Source organism: Osmia lignaria, chromosome 4 (genome assembly GCF_051020975.1).
Source record: "Osmia lignaria lignaria isolate PbOS001 chromosome 4, iyOsmLign1, whole genome shotgun sequence".
NCBI lineage: Eukaryota > Metazoa > Arthropoda > Insecta > Hymenoptera > Megachilidae > Osmia > Osmia lignaria.
The window spans coordinates 5,755,098-5,772,945 of NC_135035.1; the positions used below are offsets into that span (position 1 = coordinate 5,755,098).

The 17,848-nt window shown below is 38.4% G+C and overlaps 2 protein-coding genes and 2 non-coding genes across 8 annotated transcripts; 2 read left to right on the forward strand and 2 right to left on the reverse strand.

Moving 5' to 3' along the window:
- Positions 1-6,266: 6,266 nt before the first annotated feature.
- LOC117603615 (5S ribosomal RNA) lies at positions 6,267-6,387 on the reverse strand. The gene has a single exon (XR_004581261.1). It is a non-coding gene; the product is annotated as a 5S ribosomal RNA (ribosomal RNA).
- A 1,069-nt stretch (positions 6,388-7,456) lies between these two features.
- Positions 7,457-7,577, forward strand: LOC117603612 (5S ribosomal RNA). The gene has a single exon (XR_004581258.2). It is a non-coding gene; the product is annotated as a 5S ribosomal RNA (ribosomal RNA).
- A 2,763-nt stretch (positions 7,578-10,340) lies between these two features.
- LOC117603319 (putative gamma-glutamylcyclotransferase CG2811) lies at positions 10,341-12,789 on the forward strand. 4 transcript variants are annotated; one of them, XM_034322343.2, is made up of 4 exons: positions 10,341-10,492; positions 11,052-11,240; positions 11,826-11,975; positions 12,058-12,789. In XM_034322343.2, exons 1-4 carry the CDS (start codon positions 10,481-10,483, stop codon positions 12,223-12,225), a joined length of 519 nt encoding a protein of 172 aa, XP_034178234.2. In that variant the 5' UTR covers positions 10,341-10,480; the 3' UTR covers positions 12,226-12,789. The 4 variants fall into 4 exon arrangements, with proteins under 4 accessions (XP_034178234.2, XP_034178237.1, XP_034178238.1 ...); XM_034322346.2 differs by having other exon boundaries at positions 10,342-10,492; positions 10,550-11,240; XM_034322347.2 differs by having other exon boundaries at positions 10,352-10,492; positions 10,745-11,240.
- A 1,533-nt stretch (positions 12,790-14,322) lies between these two features.
- LOC117603318 (protein CDV3 homolog) lies at positions 14,323-17,287 on the reverse strand. Of its 2 annotated transcripts, XM_034322342.2 has the most exons (4): positions 17,161-17,287; positions 16,526-17,041; positions 15,597-16,021; positions 14,323-15,512 (listed from the first exon to the last, which is right to left on the reverse strand). In XM_034322342.2, the coding sequence occupies exons 2-4, from the start codon at positions 16,697-16,699 to the stop codon at positions 15,374-15,376; spliced, it is 738 nt and encodes a 245-aa protein (XP_034178233.1). In that variant the 5' UTR covers positions 16,700-17,041; positions 17,161-17,287; the 3' UTR covers positions 14,323-15,373. The 2 variants fall into 2 exon arrangements, with proteins under 2 accessions (XP_034178233.1, XP_076544280.1); XM_076688165.1 differs by lacking the exon at positions 17,161-17,287 and having other exon boundaries at positions 16,526-17,051.
- Between the last annotated feature and the right edge of the window lie 561 nt (positions 17,288-17,848).

The window sequence follows — 17,848 nt, forward strand, 5'->3', positions numbered from 1 at the left end:
CTTTCCACTGTTGTCCCGCCAAATTGTTCAGGCTAGTCGCGCAAGCGCAAAATACTCCCCCCTTCCATTGTTAACGTGTCTGCATCTCTTGCTCCGCGGGTCTTGCCACTCAAGTTTCACGCTGATTGGTCAATTTTTAATTTTCAACAACGAAATGTGGCTAAACTACTGATTCCATCGAAAAATGTTACAGAACTTTTTACTTCGATTTTTCGTGATCTATCCAGCGGTGGAGAGGTCTTCAGGGTATTTTTTAACACCCTGTATATAAAACTTGAATATTAAAGAAAATATCAATAAAAAAAGCAGTTCGTCTCCTTTTTTTAAGTGCTTCGCAAGTTAATGTATTTCAAAGTATTAATGTATTAAAAAAATTTTAATGTATTAAAAATCAGAATTGAAACCATAGAATCGGGATTCGAACTGAATCTCCTTGTTTCTCAATTCTGCCATATTGCCATGGATAAGATTATATTATTTTATCGACTCGTTGATGCTGCTGCCACATGCTTAGGTGGCTTGAGCATCGAGCCGATAATGTAGAAATGACGGGAGCAGCCGAACGGAGGAGCTCGCACGGACACGTGGGGCAACACGCTTATGTTCCATGGATTCTGGAAACAAATGAAGTAGGGGAGTCACTGGGACGTCGTGGAGAGGGTAAAAATTTGTCCCACGTCCCACGATTCTGGCATCACTGCCTTATGGGAGTTTGCGTCTTCGAAAAAATTCACCGTTTTCTTACTCCCTCTAGAATATATTGCGGCTGCGGTAAGAAACAAAACCCCAATCAGTCAGTTTGCTGGTAAGATATTCTCGGGGCCACTGCCCCGAATGCAGAATTGTATCGAATGATTATCATGTGATATGAGATAATATATTATCTAGTCGGTGTTATTATTATCTCTCCGGTAATTTGAGTTAAAGGCACAGACATTTCGGAGACATTTTTTAAGACGAAAAATATTTGAAAAAAATAATATTAAGGGCAAATCATGCTGGAAATGTTTTTCGTAATAAGATTGGTACGAAATTTTTATTTAACCCTTTCACTACGACGAGCGACTATAGGCGCTCTCTCTTTTGCATAGTCCGCATCTCTCTGGATTTGCAGTTTGAATATTTTATTGAGACGACAAAGGATTATCGGAGTAGCTTCGAGAAATCTGGCTGTATTGTAAATACAAAAAGATGGCAATTGATTTGTAGGAAATTAAGTATCGCGAAGGAATGTTCAAATTTTTACGTTTAAAAAGACCGTATTATTATTTTCTTACAATCAGTAATAATTAATAGTGGTCTTCCACACCACCTTTGAGGTTCCACTAATGGCGCGTTAAATTTTATTATAGTGGATCTTCGCCTGGAGCCCTATTATACCACTTTTTATTATTATAATTATTAAAAGGACTAAATCACTTGCTTTGTTATTAAAAATTGTCAGCCCACGTAATATTGCCTCTGACTGTATGAAAAATTGTTCGCGTAGTATGTCAAAAAATGTTTTGTACGTGCTAGAGCACGGCCTGTAGGAGAGCTGGTCTCCGTGAGATTCCGAACACCGAAGTGCGAATCTCGATTGACTCTAGTTGGTAGGACCCGGTTTCGTTATGCGTCATTCGGGAATCATGGACGCACGGATGCGTAATTTGCGGATACGTTGCGACGTTGACCGCCCGAGAACCTCCGCACGAGAGGGGTGATTGTCAAAAAATATTCCTTCTTTCTTTATTCGTCGTGAAAGGCGAGGAAAAACTGTTAGGTTATTTACGACAAGCACGTGTTTACATTGGGACCAATCCGAGAGAAAACTAACAGACGAAAGGTCCTGCCTTGACTCGTATTTCGAGGCCGGTATATTTGCCGGTAATGTCACATCTCTGCATTACCCGTGTTTACCCCCTTAATGTGATTCCCGATTGTCATGTCGCGTTTTTCGCATCGACGGTTTCGTTCGTCGATTTTGCTGGTATGGTATGCACGGCGGGTGCCGGTTACGTTTCGAAACGGTGAAGTAATGAGTGGTGGAAACGCCCGCAATGTTTGCACCGCGACGATCTACATGGTTCGCGGTGGACACGAAGACAATTTCGGCATAAATTTTTTCGTTTAACGGCGTCCCAACGCTGCGATAAAGTTAATTTTCCGAATGCCGGGCAGTTAGGAACGAAGTGTTGCTGCTCGCAGTAAAAGCAAGCACCTGTAGTTACCGCGCGCTTTTTACGACCGGACCGACGTTTTCCTTCCGTCTCGGTCTTGGCGCGAACGGTGTGTTCCTCAAGCATGAGCAATCGCATCGAGGTATCGTTTATGAATTTATAAAATTGATCTAGCGTGGGAAAAGTGTCCAAGCTCAACGACTCTTCCCATTTTTCACGGATCTCTCTGGGCAGCGCTCTTTCGAGAATACAAATAACTAGAACGCTATCGGGAGTGACTCCTAACAATTGGAGCATATTTAGATGTCGGCGAACATCATTGATTATTTTCGCAAGCGAGTTGGATGTGACCTTAGTCGGTGCACGTATGTCGAGAATGGCGTTTAAATGCAACGATACGAGAATACGCTGCTTCCCGTACGAGTCGATTAAAAGGCGCCACGCGTTTTGATAATTTTCCCCGCTCGAGTCAAAAAGTAAAATCTTATTCAGCGCCTCGCCAGTAAGTGAATTTTTCAAATACCAAAATTTCACCGAATCGTCAATGTCCGTGCGCTCATCGATCATCGCCATGAAAGTGCTTTTGTACGAAACCCACTTGTCTAAACTTCCGTCGAATTTCGGTAATTCCGCTACCATTGGTTTCACGGTGCGGCACCCTTTTATCAAAGTTGTGTTTAGGTTCGCGTTGCCGAGCGTCTCGTTAATTCGCGCTGTCGATGTACCGGCGACTTCCATCGATTCGATATTACCCGCGATTTCGTAGTATCGATCCTGAATTTCTAGAATATCGTTTTGTCGCTCGTTACTTGGATCGATAATCTCGAGCTCGTCATGTAATTCTTCGCACTCGGATAGCAATTTGGTCACCGAATTCAGTCGCATTTTGAGGTTAGTTTTGTCATACAGATTCGATGCGACGCAGTTCGCAAGGTGCGTGATCTGCGTTTTAAGTGTTGTTTGTTTTTGAGTGAATACTTTAACTGTATCCATCGTAAGAAAGTATTCGCACGCACCGTATACGCAATTACTTTTAAAAATTAATTATTCGAAATTATTCGGTAATTAAACGATCAAGAAATATAGCTAGGAACACTTATTCTTCTGATGCTGATAGACTCCGTCGGCAGCAAGCGGCAAGTGGGCGAGAGATCCCCGTGTGACGATGGAGATGGCTGTTTTGAACTTCTCGATGATCGTCTTCGATAGAGTCCGATGCGTATAAAGGAGCACTGCTATGTCTCTGTATCACTATGTCACTTCACTTATTAAGAATTCCGATGGAACCGTGAGCACACAACGATATAAAATAGTTCCGATAACGTGATAGAAAATGTCTTGCTTGTTCTGCCGCGTGTTTCCACGTTCACAGTTAGAGCACGACTGACCCTCATTGACCGTTTGTGGCCCTTTCTTTAAAGGACTCACCCCCCTCCACCACGAAGGGAAAGCGCCCAGACTTCGAAAAATTTTTCCACAGGAAGGAAAGCACCCTAACGGTTTACACATGGCCCGTTTCGACCGTTCTTTAATAAATTATAAACCTATAGTATATGTACATGAAAATCAAACTTAAAACACAGTTGGGGCATTCCATGCGAAATCGGACACCTTTCGGAGCATCATGTTGGATTTTGCTCAAATTGAGATATGTTGTAGTTTTTAGTGATATATAAACGTGTCTCGAAGGATTTAAAAAAATTTTTCAAATTGTGGATTTTACAGCTGTTTGAAACATAGTACAGGTAGCCCTCCTACAACACGGCATCCTATAACACGGTTTCGCTCTAACACGATAGGATAAATTGCGGGAACCCTCGTATTGCACTGCAACCTATAACACTGTGTCGCTCTAACACGATAAGAAAATTGAGAAAATCTTTTTACAACACTGTACTTCTACAGCACTAGATAACATGATTTTTGTTTAACATATTTAAAAACTAAATTACTTAATAATAATAACGGGAAGGAATAATGAACTATAGTGCCTTTACATGAAAATATATAATTTATACACGCTTCGATTAAAGCGCGAAATTATTAAATTAGTTTTTTTTAGATACGACGTGAAAGTACTAGACATGATGTGGTCTTCTCTGTGAATAGGCCGCATATGCGGTAGTTCTTCCAGGGAAGCATCGGACTATCCATGAAAATATATAAATAAATATTAATTTACTCATTTATAACTCTATTCCGATGTTATAGCGGAAAGCGTCATGCACAATTTATACGCCATTCGCGGCGAGACTTGCCGTCTCATTGTAAGTAGTAATGAGGAAGAATTTTAATAAATTAAGGATACATTAAATGAAAATAATATTTTTTGCTTTTTTTTTCATTTTGTGTTATATTTTTAATAAAAATTAAGTTGCTTATATAGAATTAAAAAAAAAATGTTTGTTTTTAATAAGTTCTCGGAACGTAACCCCCCTTTTTGTATTAGCTCTGGGTCTCATATAACACGATTTCACACAACACGGCGTTTTCTAGGAACCTATCTACCGTGTTATAGGAGGGCCACCTGTATTATATTTTTTTTATGAATATATATGAGTATAGTTAAGTATATATGGTCTGATTAGGTTTTTACTGGGTTTCCCTAATCCTCGCAACAAATGTAGGACCATGTGTAATTCCCAGAGAAGGCAAAGAAGGATGGTTATTAATAAATATAAAATTTATCGAAAATAGTATTATAGAAACGAGCAAACTTTGTAACGTGTTTATTAAGTTAAATTAAACTCCGATTCGTTTTTGAGGAGGCGTGTTGGAATATTCAACAATGTATGTATGTATTTTATTTTCTTGGGCTCTGCCCAAGATGGCGCTTCAGGGGGCAAGCGCCCCCTATATTGCCTTAATATTCAACAATAATCCTTATACAGAAATGAATCGTTGAGAACCACTGTCTTTTGTGCATCTACGATAGCCTGACTGGCACCATCAGGTCTAAGGGCCTGTGACTGTTTACTGTTCGAGGCCAGGGTAATAAACACGGTATAGACGAAGTTTCTTTCTTTAAGTGGACGGCAGATTTCCTTTCGGCGGTCGATGCGTTGCCTCACTTTCAGTTTGAATTTCACAGAGTGAATATCCTTCAAAGCCAGTTAAGAAATAAATTTAAAGTAGTAAAAAGAAAATTAAAAGACTATAATTATTTACCCCATAATCCAATAGAATTTTTCATTGCAAAATGGATTTTTTAAAAATTTGGAAAGTTTATAAATATTTTTATTTAATAGAAATTATCAAATGACCACGTTTATATTTTTACAGTATTAGTGTCTTGTTGTGATTATTAATCTGTAATTTCTTCAGATTTTTTGAAGTGGAGGAACATAGTTGAAAAAATTAAAAACCGATAATTGTTTATATTATTACTTTAATTGTTCATATGACCATGTTCATATTTTTACAATTTTAATCCTTAGCTCGTTACAATTATTAATATACCATTTTTCCAGATTTTTTATAGAGGTGTATCACATACAAAAAAATTATAAAGCCATATTTCCTAACTTTTCGTTCGCAGAGGAGAAACATATTCGTAATATTTTTATTTCATGAAATGGTCATCATATGCAGGTTCAGAATAGTTTAACATGTATCAAATGATATAAAACTTAAAACATTGCCAATTCGTACGGATATTGACTGTTGATTGTGGAATGATTTTGTGAATAATTGTAATTCTGTATCCAGGGTGATTTTCTCGCAGCCGGACACAAAGGAACTGGCGACAATGAACCCCTTGACCACACCATGAAGAGGTCCGTACAAACACACGTACTACACACATAGAGTCGTCTCGGCCCGGGTAGGTCAAATTAAATACAGGGTGATTCTCTCGCTACGCAAGACAGAAGCAGTGCCGCACAATCGAACCCCGCTGTTTTTGCAGGTAAAGAGACCCAGGGGCCATATCGCCGGACCCAAGACTGTTCTATGCGTGTTTATGGCTGGGACGAAGGCAAGAAACGGAACAGCAGGGGTTCCATTGTGCGGCACTGCTTTTGTCTTGCGTAGCGAGATAATCACCCTGTAGAAGAGAATTTTATCGAATACGGCTGTTAAATTTTGTTTGATTCAAGAAAAAAAAAGAACTAACAGCACGCGGAGTTCCCAAGCGGTCACCCATCCAAGTACTATCCGCGCCGAACTTAGCTTGACTTCGGTGATCGGACGAGAACCGGTAGTAGTCCTAAGTCGTATGGCCGTTAGTTGAAATTATAGACTTTATTAGAGCAGAAAATGGTTCCAAACCGTAGAAATATTATAAAACATTTAGTTGTTGATATCCGTTGTATTCCATTGCATAATCTACCGCGATTACGTAACAATGTCAAGTAGAAACATGACACTTGAGGCACGAGATAATATGATTTGGGAACGGATATATCAATGAGGTAATACTAATGCAACGACTAAACTTTGTTATTTTTCATTTTTTTCTTATAAAACTTTTACCAAGATATTTGTGACGTTTTTCTGATTATAATGATACCAAATACGATATGGTTTAGACAATTTTTACTTATAATAGTGTTTGCTATTTCTGAACTGTGTCTTCTAAACAAAAAAAAGAACCAAAAATTAAAAAAGTACAATTATTGGTAGCTTCTATGCGCGCGAATACGCATTTGTTGTTCGTTTTTAACATTTGTAACTTTCTAAAACTTCAGAATATTAAGATTACATTACTTTCAAAAATATTCTATTTGACGGCACCAGAGAGATTATTTTTATTACATCAGTAAGTTAAAGGAGAAACAGCATGCACCAAACCGAAACTCCTCGCCTATAGGAGTTTCTTTCAAGAAACGAAGAAATATTGTCCGAGCCGTAGCACGTTGTGGCATGCAACGAGGCAACGTCTGCCTCTTCAAAAGGGTTCGGAACGGTAATAGGATACGGGTGTTTGGTACAAGTGGATACTCGGCTTAATAAAATTGTTTCGCAAAATTTTGAGTCTTAGCCTTTGAGTCGCCAAAATTCTTTCTTGCAAATATTGTTTTTATGCAAAATGAAGCTATTTGCAAAATCTCAGCCAAATCTGGTTTGAAAGGTTTTCGGAAACTTCGCAAATTCTTTTTATATAAAATGAAATTATCTGCAAAAATATCAGTAGAATCACATTTGACAAATTTTTGGAAATACAGCTGTGTTAACCATATTGTTACGTAATCGCGATAAATTATGCAATGGAACACAACGGATATCAACAATTAAATGTTTTATAATATTTCTACGGTTTGGAACCATTTTCTGCTCTAACAAAGTCTCCATTTTCAACTAACGACCATACGACTTAGGACTACTACCGGTTCTCGTCCGATCACCGAAGTCAAGCTAAGTTCGGCGCGGATAGTACTTGGATGGGTGACCGCTTGGGAACTCCGCGTGCTGTTAGTTCTTTTTTTTTCTTGAATCAAACAAAATTTAACAGCCGTAATCGATAAAATTCTCTTCTACAGGGTGATTATCTCGCTACGCAAGACAAAAGCCGTGCTGCACAATGGAACCCCTGCTGTTCCGTTTCTTGCCTTCGTCCCAGCCATAAACACGCATAGAGCAGTCTTGGGTCCGACGATATGCCCTTGGGTCTCTTTACCTGCAAAAACAGCAGGGTTCGATTGTGCGGCACGGCTTCTGTCTTGCGTAGCGAGAGAATCACCCTGTATTTAATTTGGCTGTAGTGCCGAATGTCCCCGGTCGCGGATCGACATGAAAAGGTATAGCCGGATAAGGGAATCAAAAGTGCCTTTAGACCAAATTGATCAATGAACATCAATTAATAGACCGTTCGAAGAAAATCATTTGTGCTAAGTATGAAACCGCTACCCATACTTGAAGGAAAGTTACAGGGCGAAACGCAATATACAATTTAAGCTTTATATCTTTCGTTGTATTGTATAAAAAATTTTGAAAAAAATCAGGGATATTCTGCTCTATACCTACGTGTTTTTAAATTTTTCATTGCAAAATGGATTTTTAAAAAATTCGGAAAGTTTACAAATATTTTTTTTAATAGAAATTATCAAATGACCACGTTTATATTTTCATAGTATTAGTATCTTGTTATGATTATTAATCTGTAATCTTTTCAGATTTTTTGAAATGGAGGATTAGAGTTGAAAAAATTAAAAACCGATATTTGTTTATATTATTACCTTAATTTTTCATGTGACCATATTCATATTTTTACAGTTTTAATAGCTGTTACAAATATTAATATATCATTTTCTCAGATTTTTTAGAGGTGTATCACATACAAAAAAATTATAAAGTGTGGAGGAATTTGGATAATGAGTGACGTCTAGGAGGCGATTGAAACTCAGGTACCCTGAGTTACATTGAACTTGTCGCAGTGAAGTTGGTTACAAATTCACTGCGACAAGTTCAATGCAGCTCAGTGGTTTTCTAATAGTCGTTCGCTCTTTATTTTAGTTAATCTTCAAGCACGCGTGTACTGTGTCCGCTGCCACTGAGCCATAATATTTATGTGCATTCCCCTTCGACAAACGGGGGAAAGGGGGGAAAGAGTCGCCGTAACCCGCACAGGTAGAAATACGCGGGAAGTTTATCCTACAAAAGCGATATTTCCTAACTTTTCGTTCGCAGAGCAGAAACATATTCGGGTAATTAATATTTTTATTTCATGAAATGGTCACAATAGTTTCACAAGCAGGTTCACAATAGTTTTACATGTATTAAATATGTTAAGATTTGAATCTGAATTACATTTGGTTATGAACTATCAATATTCTCAGTAGATCTTCGAATTCTCTGTATCTGGACCTAAAAAATATTATATGTTAGATCTTTATTATCAAATATTCGTCTAGAGGGAGTGGGGCGAACACAGTGTGTACGCGAGCACCTCGAAAATTCGGCAACGCCGGGGGTTTTCCATCCAGGTTGACCCTCGAAGGTTGGAGTACCGTTACGATTGCCAATTGCTAAACCCTTCGGAAAAACTCAGTTTATGACATGAACGGACCTATTGAGGACAAACCGAAAATTAAATTCTGACTCTATTGTACAAAAAGGTAAAAGACTATTGCCTGGACTACGAAAACATCTTGATTTAAAAATAGCTTTTCGTCGAAGAACTACCATAAACTTCCTTTAGAAATCCTTGCGTCTGTGTTCCGTTGAACGGGCAGAACATACAGGGTGATTTTCTCGCAGCCGGACACAAAGGAACTGTCGACAATGCACTCCTTGACTGCACCATGAAGAGGTCCGCATTGTCACGTGCCAGCGGGGACCTACCCGGGCCGAGACGACTCTGTGTGTGAAACTAATTTACAAAACTTCAGCCAACTTCGATTGGACAGTTTTTGGGAAATTTAACCATTCCACTATTTTAAAGTAGAGAAGGACACCTAAATGATAAAAAATTTTTTCTCGAGTCGCCAAAAATCTTTCTTGGAATCATCATTTTTATTAAAAAGAAACCTATTCCCAAAATTCCAGCTAATTTGGAGCATAGAGGTTTTCGGAAATACAGCTAATTTTAGCATAGAACGTTACCAACATTAGATAAAGCGATAATCAAATAGCGTGCACATTACCACCGACGAGATACTGTTTTCCGTCGGTGCCACAGGGAATACTACTGGAAATGCACTTTTTGGCGGAATGGCTGAACAGATGTAGGGATCGCTACACTATTTTTAGAAAATCGGTCGATAGGTTGTTGAGTAGTTTCCGACGTTTTTGTATAGATAGCGCTGTGGTCGAATTTAACAATGTTTAATTTATGGCGGTTTTTTTTTAACACGAATACAAGTTTGATAAACGATTATTTTAATAATTTTTCTACTTTGTGCTGATTTTGACTGATTCCTAAAGGAATAGAATCAAAGAAAGTCAAAATTGTGTTTTTACAGTTGTCAATGCAAGGTGTGGTAAAACAGAGACTGGTAATACAAACACGATTTTCATACCAACTGTGTTTCCTACATGCGGACTCTGGCGCTTTGTAGGGGCTTTTTAGCCCCTCTTTTGCCCAACGAACATTTTGTCAATTATTTGCATTACTTTTCTTTTACATTGCGTTGCCTTCTTCGTTTCGTTATTCATTTCGCTCATTCGCGTTCCGTCTTTCCTCGGTTGCCAACAGCACACGGTTACGCGATCACCCATCTTTGACGTGAACCGTGCCCACCTAGCTTGACTTCGGTGATCTTACATAAATACCTGGGGTCGTCTGTGACCCCCAAAATTATGACCAATCGAGAACAAAGGAATCTCTAGTCTTTTTGCATTTGTGGTCACTGCTAATAGCATATGGTTGGTTTCGTGTAATTATGGATTTAGATGTAAGTATCAAAATGCATAGATCAATTCTGGAAAATCTAATCATATTCCATTCATAGTAATGATACGCCTGAATGAATGGCAAGAGAGAAAATATTTTAATTCAAAGAATACCTTCCTGAAGAAGTGGCGCGACGATAGAGTCGACAAAATTAGTAACGAACATAAGGGTGGATGAGTGTGACCTCTAGTGTCTCATTGTGCTCGTAAAATACGAAGTATTATTGAAGTTTTTAACGATATTTTCTTAATAGTTTATACTGTGAAGGACAATTAATGCTGTGAATCGTTCGATCTCAGCACGTCCGTCTGGTCGCATGTACGAGCAAGAAAACATGATCTGTTCGCCATAACCAAACTGCGATCGTGCCGTTCTTTACAGCTCCATCTCTCAATAATTTATGGAAACCTGATAGATAACAATATCAATAAATAACGATAGCAATTAAAAATATCATCGTACAAATTTAAAGCCTAAAATGCAACATCAATGTCAAGGTTATTCTATGTAATTGACGCTCTGAAGTAAGCCGTTCAAAGATGTACGAAAATCTGTTCAAGAATCCTCTTCATCGTGTATTCGTGTACGGAACACTAAAACGGGGCGAACCGAATCATAGTTTGATTCAGGATGCAGCAAATGGATACGCGAAATTTCTGGGAATTGGAAGAACCGCAACTCCATATCCCTTAATAATTGCTACCAGATATAATATACCATTTTTGTTGAAGAAACCAGGAATTGGTCACGTGAGTAATGCATGCGTTTGTTAAATAATAATGTCGATAATGTAGCCGTTACTAGAGAGGTTCCATTAGTTTCTAATAGATGGTAAAACGTCTGCTATACATTGGCGGAGGTTCGTATTGTTTACATGTCCCATTATCTGCATAGAATTTATGTTTGAATTTGCCCTATCCTAATATTAATTAACTCGTGATTTTTTTTACATTAACTTGATATCTTGTTAAGAACCTTAAGGTTTTTAATGTTCATCATTAGTTAACATTCCCTGTTTGCTCAACTGAATGCTTGAAGTGATTTCGGGCTTCGTGATTTGTGTAATTTCTTTCAAATTGAAGTACACTTTGGGACAAAGTAGGCTTTTCTTGATTAAGAGGGATTGTAGAGAGAAGCATCCACTATTTGTCTTTGAACTTGAGAGAGTACTGAAAAAATTGATGGAGAGATCGAGAAGAGCCTCATCTAAAACCTTCGCTCCTTACACACGAGACAAATGGCGGAACACTTCTCTCACAGTTCCTTTTAAATAAAGAACGCCCAAGTTACACGAGATTATATATGTCAAACTAATTTCACCTTCGTTTATGCAGCTTGTCTTTGGCGAAATATACGATGTTGATACAAAGATGTTAAAAAAACTGGATGAACTGGAAGAACATCCAGCGTTTTACGAAAGATTTCAAGAAGATATACTTTGGGCTACCGAGGCGAAGGCCAAATCAGCCACTAACTTCGACGAGGTAATTGCCCCTGGAGATACATTATCCATAGAGAACTTTTATTAAATTGCTCTGTTTAATTTAATATCAAATTTATTCTCAGGTCGGTATCTTGACAAGGGTCTGGATATATTTTCTCCCAAAGTTTAAGGCGTCCCTGTTGGAAGGACCCATGTACAGCTCATATAGTAACGAAGGAAACCATGGACTCAAGTATTGCGAAAAGTATGTTCGTGATACCTCGTACGATCACAGAAAAGAAGTTCAATGATAGTGATCCCCAAAACTATGTATTTCTTTCCAGCGATGAGAGTACGATAAGACCAGAAGATCTGCGTTGACCAAGCGTTTTTACGAACCCCCCTCATTATCTACCCCGAGTCAGATGATCGTGGCTACATTATATTATTATTTGTGTTAATTAATAAAAAGTCGTTCGTTGATTCAAATTGCTGGAACATAATCCTCTGCATTTCCATCGTGGAGTAATAACATTTTTTTGTCGATGAACTTCTTATATTCAACTTTAGACTGTAAGGCCATCGACTTTTGGATTGTAGAGGATTAACTCGTATTTTGTTCAGTTTTACCCTAACGTATAACAATCGAAACGATAATGAATAAAACGAATAAATTAATGAAATTATAATAAGGCGTTTCGGAATGTACAGTAGTGTCTGCCTAATTGGTGTTAATGTACCCGTTCTTAGGCAAACACTACTCTATATAGTCAAATAAGTTGAAGTAAGTATCGAAGATACCTCTTCGTATTGCTATGTACATTCTTAAAAATCTTGCGACATTTCGTACAGTGTAAATGTAAAAAAAAAAGAAACGTCGAATCGCGTGAACAGTTGCTGAAGTTTGATCACGAGGTTAAAATGTACAACGAAATGAAAAACAAGAACAAGAAAACACCATCAGAAAACAAATGTTTGTGTGATTCTGTTATTTCTTTTTCTTTCTTTTCATTTTATTTAAATTTCATCGTTCGCCACGCTCCACCCTTATCCTCTTTCGTTCGCGCACTCTCGCTTCCACTGTCATTCTATCGTTTTCTCTCGGTTCAACAGTCGCGATAAAATTATTTCGTTTCAACGATTCTGTAACAAAAAGGCAGGCGAAGTCCACGTCCGTCCTCGTGGGACACGCCAGTCGCGCGACTTCATTATTTTTCACCCTCAGATTCAACAGCGTTTATGTATGATCGAGGGTCATCAACCCCCTTTTCTCTCTCGCATCAGCTACGATTTTCATTCCCTCGTTCATACAGAAAGGGGCTCGTGTGAAATCGATCGAAAAAGACAAGGGTTGGTGACACCTACGCGTTACCAGATCGGTCAACCAGTTCGTTCATGAAATAAGAGAAACGATATGAAGATTTTTTCATGATTCTTTCCACCTTTTGTTCGCATTTATACAAACATATATGTACACGCAGCAGTAGTTTTTATTACACAGGCTGGAGCAGTAATTATTAACAATGATTATTGTAACTGTACAAAATATAGAAAAAACTGTATAAAAAGTTATCGCGTAAGAAAGTAGTCAGTACACGATTTGTAAACCATACTTAATTAAGTTATTCTCTTTAATCGATCAGTGCACTTTTTCTTAAAAATTATTTACGTAGACTATCATTCATGACGGCGAAAAAAATGAAGACACTTTGAACATTGATAATGAATCGGAACTTACGCATACATTAATGACAATGTAACTATCAAATTTTTTTTTTTTTTTATTCGATTATAATTTTAGAAATGATTGAGATACGAATAATTGCTGATCCATCCTGCATACGAACAATGATTAACGAAAGGAACGAAGTGATCGGCCAACCAAACGAATGGCTTTATTTTTCGCACACAGAATTGCATACTTCTACGTGGAAATGCCCGTGAAAAGTGCCTTTCAGAAAGAACGAATGTGACGATCGATCAGAATAACTATCAAATCGCTGATTACTCTCATTCGAGCACGTATCACCGACACAACATGGGTGGTTCACAAAATTAAAATGCTTCAGACAGTACGTGTAAGTTGTCCTAGGAAATTTATTATAAATAATCACATTTTTTCTTCTTATCGTTCACTATACAAGGCTCCGTTTGTTTTTCTCTTCTCCTCGCTTCTGTGTGTATGGCTCTCATATTATTTTATAATTGCTTCTATCCATCTTTCATTTGTTAACTTTTGCCTCACAAAAAAATAACAGCGTTAGCACCCCGAGCTCCCGATCGCACAGGAGAATCCCAAAAACGCGTTTCAACATTCTCCATCTTCGTTCTCGTTTCTTATTCGCGGAAAAAAAATCCCAAAATCAACGAAAATAAACAAGCGTCAACAAAAGTGTACATACGTTCAATTTTTGTTTGCTTTTTTTTTTATACTTGAGACACATACGTCTCCGCTTTGTTCATATGCAATCTTCTTCTTTCGTACCTCAAATGTACTTTGCGTATGTTTTTTTAACTTTCTCCTCGTATTTCTCTCGTCTTGACGTGTATATAGGATGGCTCGCACCGTTCCAAAGCCCAGCCCCGGAATTCAATAACTTTTAATTATCATATATACATATATATATATATATTTATATTTATATATACGTATCTTAATTCATCTAAACTTTTGTGTTCGTTGACGTACGTTACCGTTGAGCGAAACGATTACTCTCAAACAAAAAACACGGCCCAAGCGGATCATCAACCATTTTTTTTTTTTTTACTTCGAAAGAGTCTCTTGTAATCAATTAAGTTCACCCTGTAATCGCTCAACTTATCAAGCGATTCGTGTAACAGTATCTCTAGGTACTTTATTCTTCTCGTTAAGGTTTGTCCGGTTTCAGTATTCCAGTGCCCTAATCTATATATTCCCGTGACGAATCAACGGCGATCGATAGTAAAGCTTGCACGCTAAATGAAAACAGCACCGTGTAAAAATAGAGCGAACGCGCGACTATAATCCGCTTCCGAGTCGACGTCTCGCGTGAAAATAACGAGCGTTCTACCTCAACTATCGGTCTCGTCGCGCGAACTCCTGGGCTTCCCACCTTCTTCGATTAAAAAAGAAAACTTAAATACAAAAACTGGTGCTAAACGTGTTTGAGCATGTCTCACGTATGAAAATAAATCTCCGCGTTACGAAATCGGTCGCAAGCAGGAATTGTTTCTTATGGAGCGTGCATCCGGTTCCGCGATAGGACGAACAACGACATACCTATCGAGCGAAACGGATTTACAACCTGGGCCTTTCGAAGCTTAGGGCATGTACGTAATCGATGATGCGTAACTATCGTACATGTTCTTCGTGTTCTATCCTAGAAAACATATTTGATAGCGTAGCTGGGCCACGAAACGGAGAAAGGCGATGACGTAATATGATGACTGTTTGTCGTTTTGATCAAATCAAGGAAGATTTCAGCTTTGATCTTGCGAAAGGGCACCGTACTTGTTACCCAGAGAGAGCTTGGGCGCTTGAGCTTGCGAGTCTTGCATGCTGTACGATCTGCTTCCCCCTCTGTTACGCACTTCCTCGAAGGTACCTTCGTCTCGTTTCCTAAAATAAATTTATCATTAGTTAGATAAATAGATCATTGAAACACACAATTAGCGTTTATCAATGAGTATAGTTAATCCATACCGCCTGCCCCATGGTCCAATGGGTTCGTTGCTCTGTTGCTGTTTCGAGTTCAGAGTTGGGAAATATTCTTCGCTATGTATGTCTGGTGCAATATTCCTTGCCCGTTGCCTAGGACTGGCAGCCACAGGCTGAACGTTCCTTAAATGTGGTGGTTTGTAACTACTTCCTGAAGTAACAGGAGGGGGAGGTGGGGCAGCTGCTGCTACTACTTCCGTTACTTCTGGTTGCGGAGGGAGTTCAGGCTTTTTCCATGGCCCTAAATGCTTTGGGCCTCCTTCTCCGGATTCTCCGTCCGAACTGTTATCCATCGTACCTTTCTCATCGTCTGACTCTACATCTACAGATTCGTTAATAGTTAAGTTTCCAATTTTCAAGCCAGTGTAGTCCTTCTTCTCTTCCTCAAATTCCTTCCACTCGTCTTCATCCTAACAATAATATATATTCTAAACATGTGACACAGAGGAAAATTATACACTGTGCTTATATGGGAGAGAAATAAATGAATGATTTCTTTAAGAAGATTTCTTAAAGAATTTTATTAAAGAGTATTAAGTAGAAGAATGAAAGGTAAAGGTTTCTCTTTCGGGGCAGATTTTCAATCGAAATAACGTGCGCGATAATAATCTCGAACAGCTGCTTAGTTTCAGCAAGTTTTCAACGGAAAGTAACCTCGCTCGCGTTGCAATCCAATTATATAACAAACAGTCTGATGCTTGGACATCAACATGAGATGAATCACGTTAAATACCGAGGACCTAAATAAGCAGATTAAATTCAGCAATCGTAAGAATGACGTTTGCACGAACAAATATGGCAGCGACCTGTGCCATGGTATCTGCAGTTTCACATTAGGAATGCACAGGGGGTAAGAATTGGATAAGTGAAAAACACAGTAAGAAAGTACAGCCTCGAAACAAACGGATATTCACCTCGGTCTGTTGGGTCTCCTCGCCTTCCGGGTTCATAGGTTTGTCTTTCAACTTCTTTCCCGTCCGTTTTCCCGTCTCCTCCAATTTCTTCGCTATTTCCTCTGTGGTAGTAAACTTCTTCCCCTTCGCTTTTTTGCGATCCTTTTTCGCGAAGAAATCATCTAAATCAGCCATGCTGTGATGACTTTCGCGGTACACACGCGATTATCCGTCGAGAAGCTTTTTTTTCACGGGAGCACGAGAAACAGCCTTAACACGGAATGATCGGAGACACCGCTGCTGTCCACATGGGCTTGTCTTGGCCGGAAGTCACAGAGTTACTTCGAAGTCAATGTAATTTCCAAATACAGCTCCAACTTTCACAAGGACCAGTTTTCTTTATATAAAATGCTTGAAGAATTTAGACTGTTAGATAACGAACCTTTCTTATCCTTGTATATCGTCCCAATTTTACGGAACATTGAGAAATTTTCAACTGGTGAGCGAATATGTGGCGCTGACTGTCTAGCAGAAGACCTATACAAAAAAATCCAAGGGCTACCTAACCTATAAATAATATAGCGTGCTTCGAAAGTACCAAGTCATTCGCGTTGTTTCAAAGAAGCTGAAAAAAGCTATCGTGTTAGATTACTTACGGATTGTGATTTCAACCCACGGAATCCAGAGAAGGGGTAACACGTGCTAAAAACGTGACTATGCAGAGGTTAATTGATCCGCGATTGTGGTATGTATCGTACGCCGTCGATGGCGCTACGAGTTATCTAGTACCACTTCCGGAATACAAAATGACAATCTGAGTTGTGCAATTACATCATTTTTAGACGTTTTTTTAATACAGTAAAAATATACCGCATACATTAATTCTTTAATGAAATAAAATACTCGTACCATATTTCTCCTCTCTCGTTTCATAAGACTTTTTTTGACATAACTATTTCAAATCTATTAATAAAAAATTGAAACCTATTTCTGTATTACTTAATAAATATAGATTATTCTTTGTATTAATTACTTATATAAAACGTGTTTAATTTTTTTATCAATTACCTTAATCCAAATCGATTTCTATTTATCATAATAGTCAATTCGAAATTGCGCTACTTTCAAAAAACAAGCATACAGTTATTAAACTGCAATTTTACTAAGGAACGATCTGAATCGCTTCGCGATCAAAGTTCAAAGAGAATAAAATTCAAGCGAATCGCTGTAGATATCGCGAGGAATGTAAACTATTTTGAAGTTGGCGCCTTGGTAGCCCCACTTTTTTGTTGTTTGGTAGGGGCAACGCAGCCGCGCATATGGAAGAGCACCACATATAGAGGA

Excerpts from the sequence above, each read along its gene's own strand:
- LOC117603318 (XM_034322342.2), bottom strand. The coding sequence starts at position 16,699 with ATGGCTGATTTAGATGATTTCTTCGCGAAAAAGGATCGCAAAAAAGCG. Across the intron at positions 16,022-16,525 it reads AGGAGACCCAACAGACCGAG|GATGAAGACGAGTGGAAGGA; the intron begins GTGAATATCCGT and ends TATTATTGTTAG. Across the intron at positions 15,513-15,596 it reads ATTGGACCATGGGGCAGGCG|GAAACGAGACGAAGGTACCT; the intron begins GTATGGATTAAC and ends AATTTATTTTAG.
- LOC117603319 (XM_034322346.2), top strand. The coding sequence starts at position 11,031 with ATGTACGAAAATCTGTTCAAGAATCCTCTTCATCGTGTATTCGTGTAC. Across the intron at positions 11,241-11,825 it reads AGAAACCAGGAATTGGTCAC|CTTGTCTTTGGCGAAATATA; the intron begins GTGAGTAATGCA and ends TCGTTTATGCAG. Across the intron at positions 11,976-12,057 it reads CAGCCACTAACTTCGACGAG|GTCGGTATCTTGACAAGGGT; the intron begins GTAATTGCCCCT and ends ATTTATTCTCAG.